At 40.7% G+C, this 12,364-nt stretch overlaps 1 protein-coding gene across 4 annotated transcripts in view; it reads right to left on the bottom strand.

The window, feature by feature from the left end:
• The window catches only part of PIP5K1B (phosphatidylinositol-4-phosphate 5-kinase type 1 beta), a 285,967-nt gene that overhangs the window by 10,674 nt on the left and 262,929 nt on the right, over positions 1-12,364 (bottom strand). For all 4 annotated transcript variants that reach the window (XM_054689118.1, XM_054689116.1, XM_037494964.1 and 1 more), the window contains one exon: positions 3,541-3,658. In XM_054689118.1, coding sequence (XP_054545093.1) covers positions 3,541-3,658 — 118 coding nt within the window. The remainder of the gene's footprint in view (positions 1-3,540; positions 3,659-12,364) is intronic.

Raw genomic sequence — 12,364 nt, 5'->3', positions numbered from 1 at the left:
GAATTAGCTTCTGTTAAGCCAGATATATTAGGGATTACAAAAATGTAATATAATGCCACTCTTCTCACTAAACTTATATAAACTAAAATAGTGGTTATTTTACATGACTAGCATTTTTCTGCTTCAATTTTTAAAATGTGAAATATTGTTATAATTACATACAAAGGTTCTTTGGGTGCTGCCTCCATGATTGAGTGGAAGGATCCTGGCATCAAAGGACTTAAGAACCCATGTACTAGATCATCAAAAAAAGTCCATACTCAGTAGCTACAAAGTAAGCAGTGCTTCCTGCTTTCAGGTTTATCCAGGAGAGCTTATAGAGCTGGATCTGATTTTTTGGCCAGGCCTTTTACCAGCTCCAAGAACTGGACAAGTTAAGCCTCAGTTTCCTTATCTCTATGAAGGGGGTCAAATACACCACGAATGAGCTTGAGTAAGAAAAGTGCTGCAAGGGGCCTCGCGTGTGGGATCGGCTCAATGGGGGTGTTATTAGTGTTCAAAGTTCTGTTTTTCCAACAATACCAAACTATTCTTTCACCCTTCTTGAATTGTTACATTCCATATTGAAATTTAAAAAAATTCATTGTTCATTAACCGAAATTTACCTCTGTATCCTCTTTCCTCTATATTTTTCTTGTCACATTACCTGTTTGATCTTGGGCAAGTCATTTAACTTTGCTGGGGCTAATTTACATATTGCAAAGGTAGTGTAATTCCCACCCCAGCTCCAAATCCAGGAAGCACCCTCTCGCTGTCATAGCTACTCATTATGGCTACAAGCTTCACATCCATCTCACTGGAGTCAAGCTCCTTATGTAGGTGAGAATTGGACCCAGAAAGAAAGAAGGGGCTTTTATGTTGACAGTAGTTTTTGTAAAACTGAAAATGCTTTTTTTTTTTTTTCAAATGACCCAATACAGCAGTTCTTAAGCCTTTTGATGCCAGGAGCCCTCTACTCAAAAATCATGGAGGCAGCACCCAAAGAACCTTTGTGTATAACAATATTTCATATTTAAAAAATTAAAACACAAAACAGAAAAATGTTACTCACTTAAAATAATAATTCTTAGCTCAGCACTTAAGAGTGTGCTCTGGGTCGGTCTCCGCTAATTTGAATTCCAGCTCTTCTTGAGAGTGGCTGTAAAATCTGGGGCAAACTGTAATCTCCATTAGCCTTGATTTCCACATCTGTAAAATGGGTCTAGTAAACCCATCTCTTCCTGGGGTGGTTATGGGGATTAAATAAATGGACATATAAAGTATTGAGAGCATAGGCTAGTAAGAAGCACTCAAAAATATTTTTATCGCTTACTGTCACTAGCTACACATTAAGATTAGGCTAGGTAAGTTTTTCTCCCAGCGTGGTGGGAGAAATTTTGACTGCCTCATTTGCTCATCATAGCTTGACTCCTTCCTCCACTTCCTTTCCCTACAATGCTTCTGAGCCACAACAGATGCTCTCCCTGGAAGACCTCAGGTCATCCCCCAGCCAGCTAAACCCCACCACATGGCTTTCAGCTCCACTCTTGCTATTCCTTTATGCTTAGTTGGCCCTCATGTGCTATCAGTACAACCAGTGATTAATATTGAAGCTTTTCCCTGTGGCATCCAAGGCAAGCAGTAGCCTTTTCTCAAACACTTTGCTTTTCAATGTCAGACATAAAAAAGCAATCAAGTTAGACACTAATAAAGCCAGACAACTTGAAGTATTTTTATACTTGAAACTATAAGTACCAAGGAAGAGCACACAAAATGGTTAATAAGACAACTGATCCCCACAGGAACAAGGGGGGTATGATAAGGAACTGGCACCAGCAATGCCATTTGTTTTATCACCAGGTGATTTTTCTATACCAGTCAGGAATATCACATGTGCCAGTTGTAGTGCAAACCTGATTTTTGTAAAGGTAAATACAAATGACTTGAACCCTCAAACTCAGGAAGATATTTCACTTGGTTTTTCAGCTTTCTTGATTTCTACTTCTGATGCAGCCAAACTTACCATGTGATCAAAAATGGTATAATTATTTTTTCCTATTAAATTCTCCAGCTTCTTGGTTGTGAGGAGAAACTAACTTCCATATGAATTTGGTAATATACTATAACTTGCCTTTTTTTTTAAGTGGAGGCAGCATTGGTGGGAGTACTGCTCAGCAGAAAAGATTCTCTTTGTGCTACAACCAGTATACTCAGTGGTTATGTAAAAAATTCCTTCACAATGGTGGTTGTTGGTGTTTGGGCTGCTGTTTTCTATAGGGGGTCAAGGACAGTCTATCTGAGAGGAGATGTTTGAGACCTGAAGGAGGTGCGGGAGCAAGCTGGGACAGCCAAAAAGTGCTGAGACAGTAAAAGCAATGCAAAGGTCCTGAGGCAGAAGAGTGCTGTGGGAGAAATGAATGCTAAGGAGGCTAATGTGGCCAGGGCAGAATCAGCAAGGAGGGGGTTTGTGAGGTGGGCGAGGCCAGACCATATGGCCTTAAGGATTGTGACTTTTACTTTGGGTGAGGTTCCAGGAAGACACTGGAGGGAGGACCTGGGCTGAGGAGTAACCTTTTGGGATGTCCTGCAGGACACACTTGGGGAAATACAGTGCTAGGTCAGGAGGACTAGAGAAGCATGGAGGAGGGGTGCAGGGCTGTAGCACACCATACAATACCACAGGATGGTATGAGACACCACTAAGTCATGTCAATTCCTGACATCAGGCTAACATACCAAGGATGGTGGAGTGTCATGGCCCAGTCTCGGCAAAACTTAAAGTAAAAAAATTCCAAAACAATGGCTTCCCTGTTTCATGTGATTTTGTGCAGGTGTATAAGGATGGGGGGAATGCACATGAAGTGGACTTTACCAGCCAAATATTTGGTTTCCCCTTACACAGGTGAGTCGATCAGATCTTTGTAGGCCTCATCTAACCATCAGGTTAAGTCCCTATAGACAACTTGACAGGCACTAAAGGGTGTTCACATAGGCGATGACTTGTGCTACTCCAGCAGCCCTGTGAGATAGGGGGAGCAGGCATTACCTACCTCCCTTGGCAAATAAGGACACACAGTGGGAGAGGCCCCTGCCACATCACACCGCTGGTTGGTGACCGCGGATGTAGGGTGTGAGCCAAGATTCTTTGGCAATGAATTTATATTTTCTCACAACCCAGTTCTGTGTTTTATAGGCTACTAATTTATCAAGGAAGTTAATTGCCAAAAGCAGACGACTCACACACAAGGGACACAGCTGAGTCAAAGATGACGTATCGCTTTGTTGGTAATAACGCAAGGGCCCTGCTTCACCTTGACATTAATTAGGGGATCTGTTCCCTGGTTGTACCTGTCAATTTAGATCATATCCTGGATATTCTTTTGTGTGATGTTCTGCATGAACTGTGGGAAAACATGGCTTGTGAGAAGACACCTCATTTATAGAAGTGACAAGGTGCACTATTTCTTTTTAAACTCAAGCATGCCTGGTTCTACAGAAATTGTTCTTACGTAAACCTGTCTGTAAACCAAAAGGGAAAGGGAATAACTAAAATTGACTTACTAAGTAGACATCAAGCACGGAGGCATTGTCATCCTGCATTTCCAGAGCGTCTGGCTCAGAAGTTAAGTAGATGGTCCCCTCTTCCAAGGTAAATGTTGAACTGGAAGGTAACCCTTTACTGGAAAAAGAAAGAAAAATAATAAGCATGTTACCTCCTGAACAAAATCCAAGGCTGTGACTCAAGTTGTGGCTAAACAGACTAAGGTGAGAAAGTTTAGGGGATGGAAAAAGTGGTTGCGAGTTCAAAGGAAACAGTCTCATGCGCCTTTCCGGTTAAAGAATTTGGTTTTATTAGTGATGTATCTTCTGTGTGGGTCTCAGTGCATGAGACACTTCTACATTTCTGAGGTGCCTTGTGGGTCCCATGCCTGGTCAGGGGGCTTGCTGTGAATCTAGAGGCCCTTTCAATACTTGGCTTTTGCTATTTTAATTTTCCTCTCAGAGTGGGTGCTTTGCTTGTTTATAAAGAAAACCTTGCGCATCATTGGCACTGATGATTTCTTTCTTTTTTTTCTTTTAAGCATGAAAGGTTTAATTACATCCGTGGTTCATAAACTTAAATGTGCATCAGCATCCCCTGGAGGGCTGGTTAAAATCCAATTTCCTGGCCCCGCCCCCCAGAGTTTGAATCAGCTGGTCTGGCGTGGCGCCCAGAGTGTACGTTTCTAACAGGGTGATGCTGACACCCTGCCCGGGGTTGCACTGAGAGTGACCGCGGGTCACATGGACACCCGGTGTTGCATGGGGTGGGAGGCGGAGAACTGGGTGCTGTCGCCCTTAGTGATGACAACACTAGAGAATGCAGGGAGATAGGAAAACTACCTCGTGATGTCATAGTACAGCCTGCGGTAACTGTTGGGAGTAACTGGCCTGTTTTGATAGTATTCAAATTGTGCATTTCTGAGCTCCTAAATTTATTCCCAGTCTTTTCCCCACTGAAATAAAATTGTTTTTTAATGTGTGGAAAGTTGCCACTTGAAGATTTCACAGGAACAAAGTGTGCACGGTCATTGGTGAAGGAGTGTGATGCTGGTATGTGGAGGGCCTGGCCATCTCCTGTGGGACACACCCGACTGGCTTCCTTGGTCACCTTCCCTTTCCCCTGGGTCTGCAACCCCTTCCGGCTTAGCTCTGAGTTTGCCTCTTCTGGAAACTGCAGTCTAGCCTCATCCCTGGAGATTCCTGTCTGAGCCTCTCAGCTGGACAAAAGACCATTGAGGACATTATAGTTCTCTGTCCTTCACTAGTCTGGGAAATACACAGAATTCTATTTTTGTACATCTTTAACTGAAGATCTGTGAAATAGTTGGGATTTCTAACTTTTTTAATATCAAAAAGTATCCAATTATGTGGATCTTAATCAGATTTATGTATTTTTTCTGATCATAAATGACTAAAACTGTTAAAAATGCAGCCTAGGGTGGGAAGTTCCCAATAGATCTTATATTTGGTGATAGCTGAGAATGTGGAAATTAAGGGATTAAAGCCATTTCACTTTTGGCTTAATATATTGAAAAAAGTCCTCTTGGTTTCTAGAAACTGAAATGGAGTTATAAACAATAAATGGCTGAAGTGTCAACTCTGATTTTGAAAAGCAGGTGAATGTGGCCTCTGCATTGAGCTGCTGACTTCATATTATAAACCTTCGCATATTATAAACCATCAGGTTTCAAGGGACGCTGCTTTTAGAGGCACTGTGACAATAAACATTGCTCAGGTTATGTTTTGGATTAAAAACAAGGACACAGTGATGGGTTTTCATTGGTATTTGGTTTTCAACTGTTAAGATACTACTTACTACTGTGGGTAGGAAATGAGCCAGCCTGAGTAACTACTTTGTAAAAATTGATCCTTGCTAATGTTCAAAACTAAGTTTCCCCCATCTTGTCTGACTTTTTAGTTATGACTTTTATTTCCCTCCTAAAATTAAGAGTGTAAGCAAGAATATTCTGGAAGTGTTTTAAATAATAACTCCCTACATAATATAATAGTAAAATTAATCCTGCTCTCTCCTGTCCTCCTAAGATCAGTTCACCTTCCTAGAAGCCCATTTTGCAAGTATTTTTCAACCTAATTTTGTCTTTTGTTTTTGAAACTATGAGTAAGCCAATAATATAGTTAAGACAAAACTAAAATGGAAAAAATGGAGTATCCTTTTGGATGTTATAGGTACATTTATCAATTATTTTAGCTAAAATACACAGGAAAAAAAGATTTCTTCAGTATCATATGGCTAAAATTTGATAAACTCTAATAGACTTAAAAAATGATTATCATTTTTCACATGTACTAAAGTAATTTCTTAGGAAGTAGAATATGCTGAACATCAGTAAATTTGGGGAACAAAAATTAGGCTCATAGGGACTTGTATCCAGATTACACAAAGAACTCTTACGATGCAAACCCTACAAAACTAGGCAAAGGATCTCATTACCTTCCTCAAAAAAAGATACACAAGTGGCCAGTAAGCATGTGAAAAAGTGCTCAACATCATTAGCCATCAGGGAAATACAAATCAAAATTACAATGGGATAACACTTTCTACCCATGAAAGTGGCCATAATAAAAAACAGGTAAGTATTTGAGAGATTGTGGAGAAACTGGTGCCCCCCTACAATGTTGATGGGGATTATGAAGTGATACAGCTACTTTGAAAAACAATCTGGTAGGACCTAAAAACCATAAGACCCAACAAAAGGGAAAATATGCACCCATGCCAAAAACTTATACATAGATGTTCAAAGCAGCATTATTCTTCATAATGAAAAAGCTGAAATAACTCAAATGTCTACCAACTGACAAATGGGTGAATAATTCATACAAAGAAATATTTGTCAATAAAAAACAATGAAGCCTGCAACATGGGTGAATCTTGAAAACATGCTAAATGAAAGAAGACAGTTGTAAGGGACCACATACTGTCTGATTTCATTCATGTGCAATGTCAGGACAGGCAAATCTATAGAAAAAAGGCTTCAAATGACAGACAGCAGATCAGGGGTTGCCAGAGGTGAGGAGTAACATAAGGCAATGACAGCTATCAGGTGTTATATTTCTTTTTAGGGAAGTGAAAATGTTTGAAAATTAATTTTGGTAATAGTTACACAACTTTGTGAATATCTTAATACCACAAAACTGCATAGTTTGTCTGTATTTTGTGGTATGTGAAATATCTTTTTTTTTTTTTTTTTTTTTTTGTGGGACCCTTGCCAGTGGCTGAGGAACCAACCGGCACTGCAGAGGCTACAGGCAGCCTCGCAGCCCAGCGCTCAACCGCTGCGTCACCAGCAGAGGCCCGAAATATATCGTAATGAAGGAAAAAAGTTTTACCAGGCACCTAACAGTACAATTCTAAACTTGATCTCTCAGGACAGATTAGAAATCAGAAATTTGAAGGATAGATAGAGAGATCCACCAATAGATGAAGAGCTATTTTAGGGCATACATCTTTTAGAATTTTTTTGGGAATAAATCCCTGATTTACTTTCTATTCAAAAAAAAATTTTCTTTTTTCTAACAGAGAAGAACCTGACACGATGCGCGCACCTCTGTACTCTCGAGCCAGAGATGGAGACAGCACGCGCAGGCCTGGGACTGCCTGCAGTGTCGCAGGGCCAGCACTGCTGTAGCACAGAGCACGGGCAAGGGGACCTTCATTTTGGAGGATGTCCAGCCCGGTGTTTGCTAACTGCTCGCCCACGGACCCAGTCTGGCAGGGAGAAGTGTATTTGGGGCCCAAAGAGATTTTTTTTTTTTAAGTTGGAATTATTGCCAAGTTAAGTAACAGGAAATTCTCATGAAAAAGTTTTCCATTGCTGCCTTGGGCCCAAAATACAAAATTCTTATTAGAAACCAGAAGAGCTAGTAACTCTGGTCTCGTATCTGAATAGCTGCCGTTTTTTAATAGGCACATCCTTTTCAGTTCTCCAGGGTCCCCACCGCCCAGCCTGCTCTGCTCATTTGCATCACCATCCTTGCCTGACCTCTCTGTGTGCTGGTCCGTCCGTCCAAGGGTCTGCTGCTTCCTCGAGGAGGAAACTGAGGCCCAGGGAGGCGCAGTGACCTACCTGAGGTCACAGAGTAGCTGAATAGAGTCAGGATCTAAACTTGGTTTCCAATAAGCACATTTGCTATGGACTTCTCTGCTGAAATTTTAAAATTGCCATGGCAAAAACCAAGGTGGTTAAGGTGAAGCTGGGTATCTCCGAGTCCAGCCGGGATCGAACTGGCACTGCAGAGGCTGCGGACAGCTTCACAGCGCTGCGCTCAACTGCCTGTGCCACCAGGGAGGCCCACTTTGTTCTTTTTAAAAAAGTAATGAGGGGGGCCTCCTTGGTGGTGCAGGGGTTGGGATGCAGCCTGTGAGGCTGTCCTCAGCTACTGCAGCACGAGTTTGATTCCCAGCTAGCCAGGGAGCAGATCACATGGCGCGGCAGACCTCTCCTGTATCACCCGCTGCTCCCCTCAGCAGTGTGTTTCAGTCCGTCTGCCTGTCCTGTTCCCCGCTCTGTCTCTGGTGAATCCTCTTACCCTCCTGCACATCTGGCCTGTACCCCAGTTCTTATATGCATAAATAAATCTTTAAAAAAATAAAAAATAAGGGACAGAAAGTTTTGAGGAAAGAAATGGACAAAATATGCTGTACAATGCAACATATTTTTGTTCCTCAAAAAATTAAAAATTGAATTATGTGATCTAACAATCCCATTTCTAGGTATATATGCCAAAGAATGAAAAACAATCTCAGATATTTGTTACCCATGATTATGGGCTGAACTGTCCTCCCTTGTCCCCTACGATTTCAGAGTATGTCTGTATTCGGAGATAGGGTAACTACAGAAGATGAGTTGAATGAGAGTTGAATTCAACTTCATGAGATGAAGTTGAATGAGATCACAGGGCTTTTATCCGATTCAAGTGCCCCTATAAGAAAAGGAGATTAGGACACAGATCCATGGAGAAAAGATATGAAGACAGAGGGAGAAGATGGTCACTCCCCACCCAAGGAGCGAGGCCACCTTAGAATTCAACCCTTCTGACACCTTGACCTTGAACTTCCAGCTTCCAGAACTGGAGAAAATAAATCTCTGTTTAAGCCACTTAGTCTATGGTGCTTTTTTGGATAACCCTGGCAAACAAATACCCTCAAGTTCATAGCAACATTATTCATAATAGCCAATAAGTAAAAGCAACCTGAGTGTCCATTATCTGGTGAAAGGATAAACAAAATGTGGCCTCCACAGCCACTCAAGGATAGATTTTTTGGTTAACAATGGACAGCATATATAATGGTGGTTTCCCCCACTATACACCCAGGCTAGATACAGGGACCAGCTAGGTGTGTATAACTATACTTCATGTTAGTACATTGACGAAATTGCCTAATGATAATTTCTCAGAGCATATCTGTATTATCAAGCAATACACAACTGTATATGTACTGTGGAATATTACTCAACCTTAAAAAAGCAAATTCTGACACATGCTACAACATGGATGAACCTGGAGGACATTATACTAAATGAAATAAGCCAGTCAGAAACAATACTCTATCATTTCACTTATGAGGTACCTACAGTATTCAAATTCATAGCAAAAACCAAAGGATATTTTCTAGGGTAGGAGCAGATGGGGAGTGGGGAGTATTGTTGAATGGGTCTGGAGTTTGTTTTGCAAGATGAAAAGAGTTCTGGTAGTTGCTCACACAACAGTGTGACTGTACTTGACACTACTGAATAGTATGTTAAAAATTAAGTCGGTAAATTTTGTTATATTTTACAATTTTAAAAACAACAGCTTTAAAATATCTAATACTTATCAAGGTTGCTAAAGCAATTTAAGATTCCAAGTGTTTAATACTTACACAAATTAAGCTCTTACATTAAAAAATCTCTGCTTCATGGGAATTTACATAAAGAATTCTGTAAAATATATAGCTCTATGTGAGTAATCAGCAAAGTCCGCTTAAATATATTCAGAATAACCTTATTTACTATCTTGGTCTTGGCATTGAGTGAATGCTACATAACCAGTTAGTCTTTACATTTGTTATCCTCCTCATTCTGTATTCTCATCTCATACTGAGATATGGAAATGGCATTCCTAAGAATCTTAGACCAGAAATGATGTATTTTTAGGGAAACAAACACCTGAACTGATAAATTATTATAGGCAGAGCATGAACTTTGCAGTCAAATGATTTGGCTTTGTATTCTGGCTCTTCCACTTAGCTGTGTGTGATAGTGGGTGAGTTTCTTAGTCCCTCAGAGCTCCAGCTTCCCACCGGTAAAATGAAAGTAAGACTGAATGTGCAGGGTCGTTGTGGTGATGGGTGGTAATGAATGCACAATGCAGATGCCCATTTATCCACATTTTGTCATAGGTGCTATGATATAGCAGGGATCAAAATAAAAAATCTCTGCCTCATGGAATTTATATCTACTGAGGAAGACAGGCAATTAGAGAAATACTTAAAATATATGTCATGTTGGTCAGAAGTGCAAAGGAGAATAAGGAACAGAAAAGGCGCAAGAGGGAGTGGTGGGGAAGATCTCCAACAGCAAACTCTCCTTGTTTTGCCAGTGAAGTTTTAGGATCTCACTAGATGATACATATAGGTCCCCTCTACTCTATGGGGGACCAAGCAAGCTCTCAAAGTATTTCCTGAAAGTTCCTTTCCCTGGATAGGGACAGGTACCCTGACTCCCTGACACCTCTCAAGACCTCAATCTAAATGGGAATACTTTTCTTGGCTTTACTAACCTCTTCAAGGCTGGAGGTGGATGGTCAGTTAAGGTTGCAAAACTGGTTTTTGACCACTTCCTTTACAAGTCCTGTAGTCTCAGACCTTGCTTTTGTTTTGAGTCTCGAGAGCCAGCCAAAAGAATAAATATATTTCATTTTAACATTCTGTTAAGTCATTTTTAGCAAAGAAATTAGAGAAGGTTATACACATTATTGAAGATAAATGTATCAAGAAATGTTTGTTTCACATGGGACAAAGTATAATCTGGGTTTAAGAACTAGATTACGTATTAAATGTACATGTCTATGACCACTGCTACTTCAAAAAAAGGAATGGAATGTAATTAGTAAGAGTAGGGAGATAATGCAAGAATAAACCTCCAACCCAAATAATCTGCCTCCAAAAGCCTATAGCAAATTCTTTCCTCCTATAAGTCATCCAACAAAAGGTAAAATATGTTCTAAAAAAGAATTTAAATGTCTGTGCCACACACTTATGTTTCTCTTCAGTCTGACATTGAGGAATAGTCATGTTCAATCCCTGCTTACTTACTGTAACTGAGCACAGCCTATTTAGAATCAATTTCTAATTTTTCTGGTGGAGAATTTCCAGATTCCGTTTTAGGGGGTCACTGAGGAGGAAGAAAGAGCACCTCTCTAGGGAGAACGCCCTCTAAACCCAGTGGTGGGAGGGGTCAGAGGCCTGGCCATTTCTCAGTCCCACAGCTGGGGAAGAGCCATTTCTAGAAGCAATGCTACATGACAGGGCTTAAAAGCCTGGCAGCCTGCCTGGGTTTTGCACCGTCAAGCCTTGTCACAATTCCCTCAATTCAGACTGTCTGAGGGCTAATTGTGCCTAATTTGCAACAAGACACTCAGGAAACTGCTAATCTACCCAGTTCTGCTCTTTGCCTATAAGAGCAGAGGAGCTGCCAACACTCTTCAGCTGCTCTGCTCTCTGCACACGTTGCAGACCCGTCATAGGCAAAAGTGGTACAGCGGGCGGAACTGCACGTCCTCCGAGCCTCCCTCTGGGCGCAGACAGACATAAAAAGTTCCCTGATACCACACCAGTCTCACACCAGTGACATTAGTTTGGTTTCACTGGAGAGCACTAGCCTGGCTGGACTGCTGAAAGCAGTCATTGATGATTTTGTAGACGGAACACTCTGATTTCTGTTTGCAGATCTAATGAGTGTTTATAGCTAATTCTCACGGAGGCATATGCTCAGAGAACATATGGTATGAGCCGCAGTTTTAAAAGTGTTTTAAAAGAAATTAAGACAATTTCTTGCTGCCTTAATTTTTTTTAACCAAGTAATAATATCAGATGATCATAGACTTAGGATGAAAAGCAACAACCTCCTCCCCTGTCCACCGCCCCCCACCCCCAACTTTCATCATTTCCCTTTTTAGTTCTGGTGGTTCCCTTCATGTCTTTTGATGAATCAGGGAATAAAAAGATAGTCTCAACCTAAAGTGGAACCTATCGATTCAAAACAAAGGACACTGCTCTGCTTTCTTCCAACACTTGCTATTTATATTTTCTTTTGCCACTGTAGATGATATACTTAATAAAATTTTTAATTCCATCAACCATGTATCAGCTTATTTCTAATTTCCTACCTTATTTCCTTTGTCCCTGCTTTCCCCTTTCACTTTGTATTTAATACACTTAAAAAAAATTAGCCTTAAATCATTACTTTGTCATGCCTGTTACTATTTATATTCTATTTTGCAGCTATAATCAAATTTTTCCTGCTCTGTCTACAGACTGGCTTGAAAATAAGAAAGTCGATACATAGTTTACATTAGCATGACTTTGAATACACTGTTCATAACAGGCCACTAGTAAATCAGGGTCACATCACTCTGGGTTCAAAGTCACGAATGATGAAGGAAAGTATCTCCAACATCAAGGTTAAATGGAACCTCAGTGTTCTTTTAACTTTAACTTAAATTCATGCCACATTTTAGGTTGTTTCTCATTAAGAAGTTTTTGCCCTTTAAAAATAGACTCACTGCCATGGGGAAAAAATCCAGAGAGCATCTGGACTAAAGGTGGAGGCCTAGTACAGCT

Source organism: Talpa occidentalis, unplaced genomic scaffold (genome assembly GCF_014898055.3).
Source record: "Talpa occidentalis isolate TD23 unplaced genomic scaffold, MPIMG_talOcc4v2.1 talOcc4.7, whole genome shotgun sequence".
NCBI lineage: Eukaryota > Metazoa > Chordata > Mammalia > Eulipotyphla > Talpidae > Talpa > Talpa occidentalis.
This window is presented reverse-complemented; position numbering and strand designations above follow the sequence as displayed.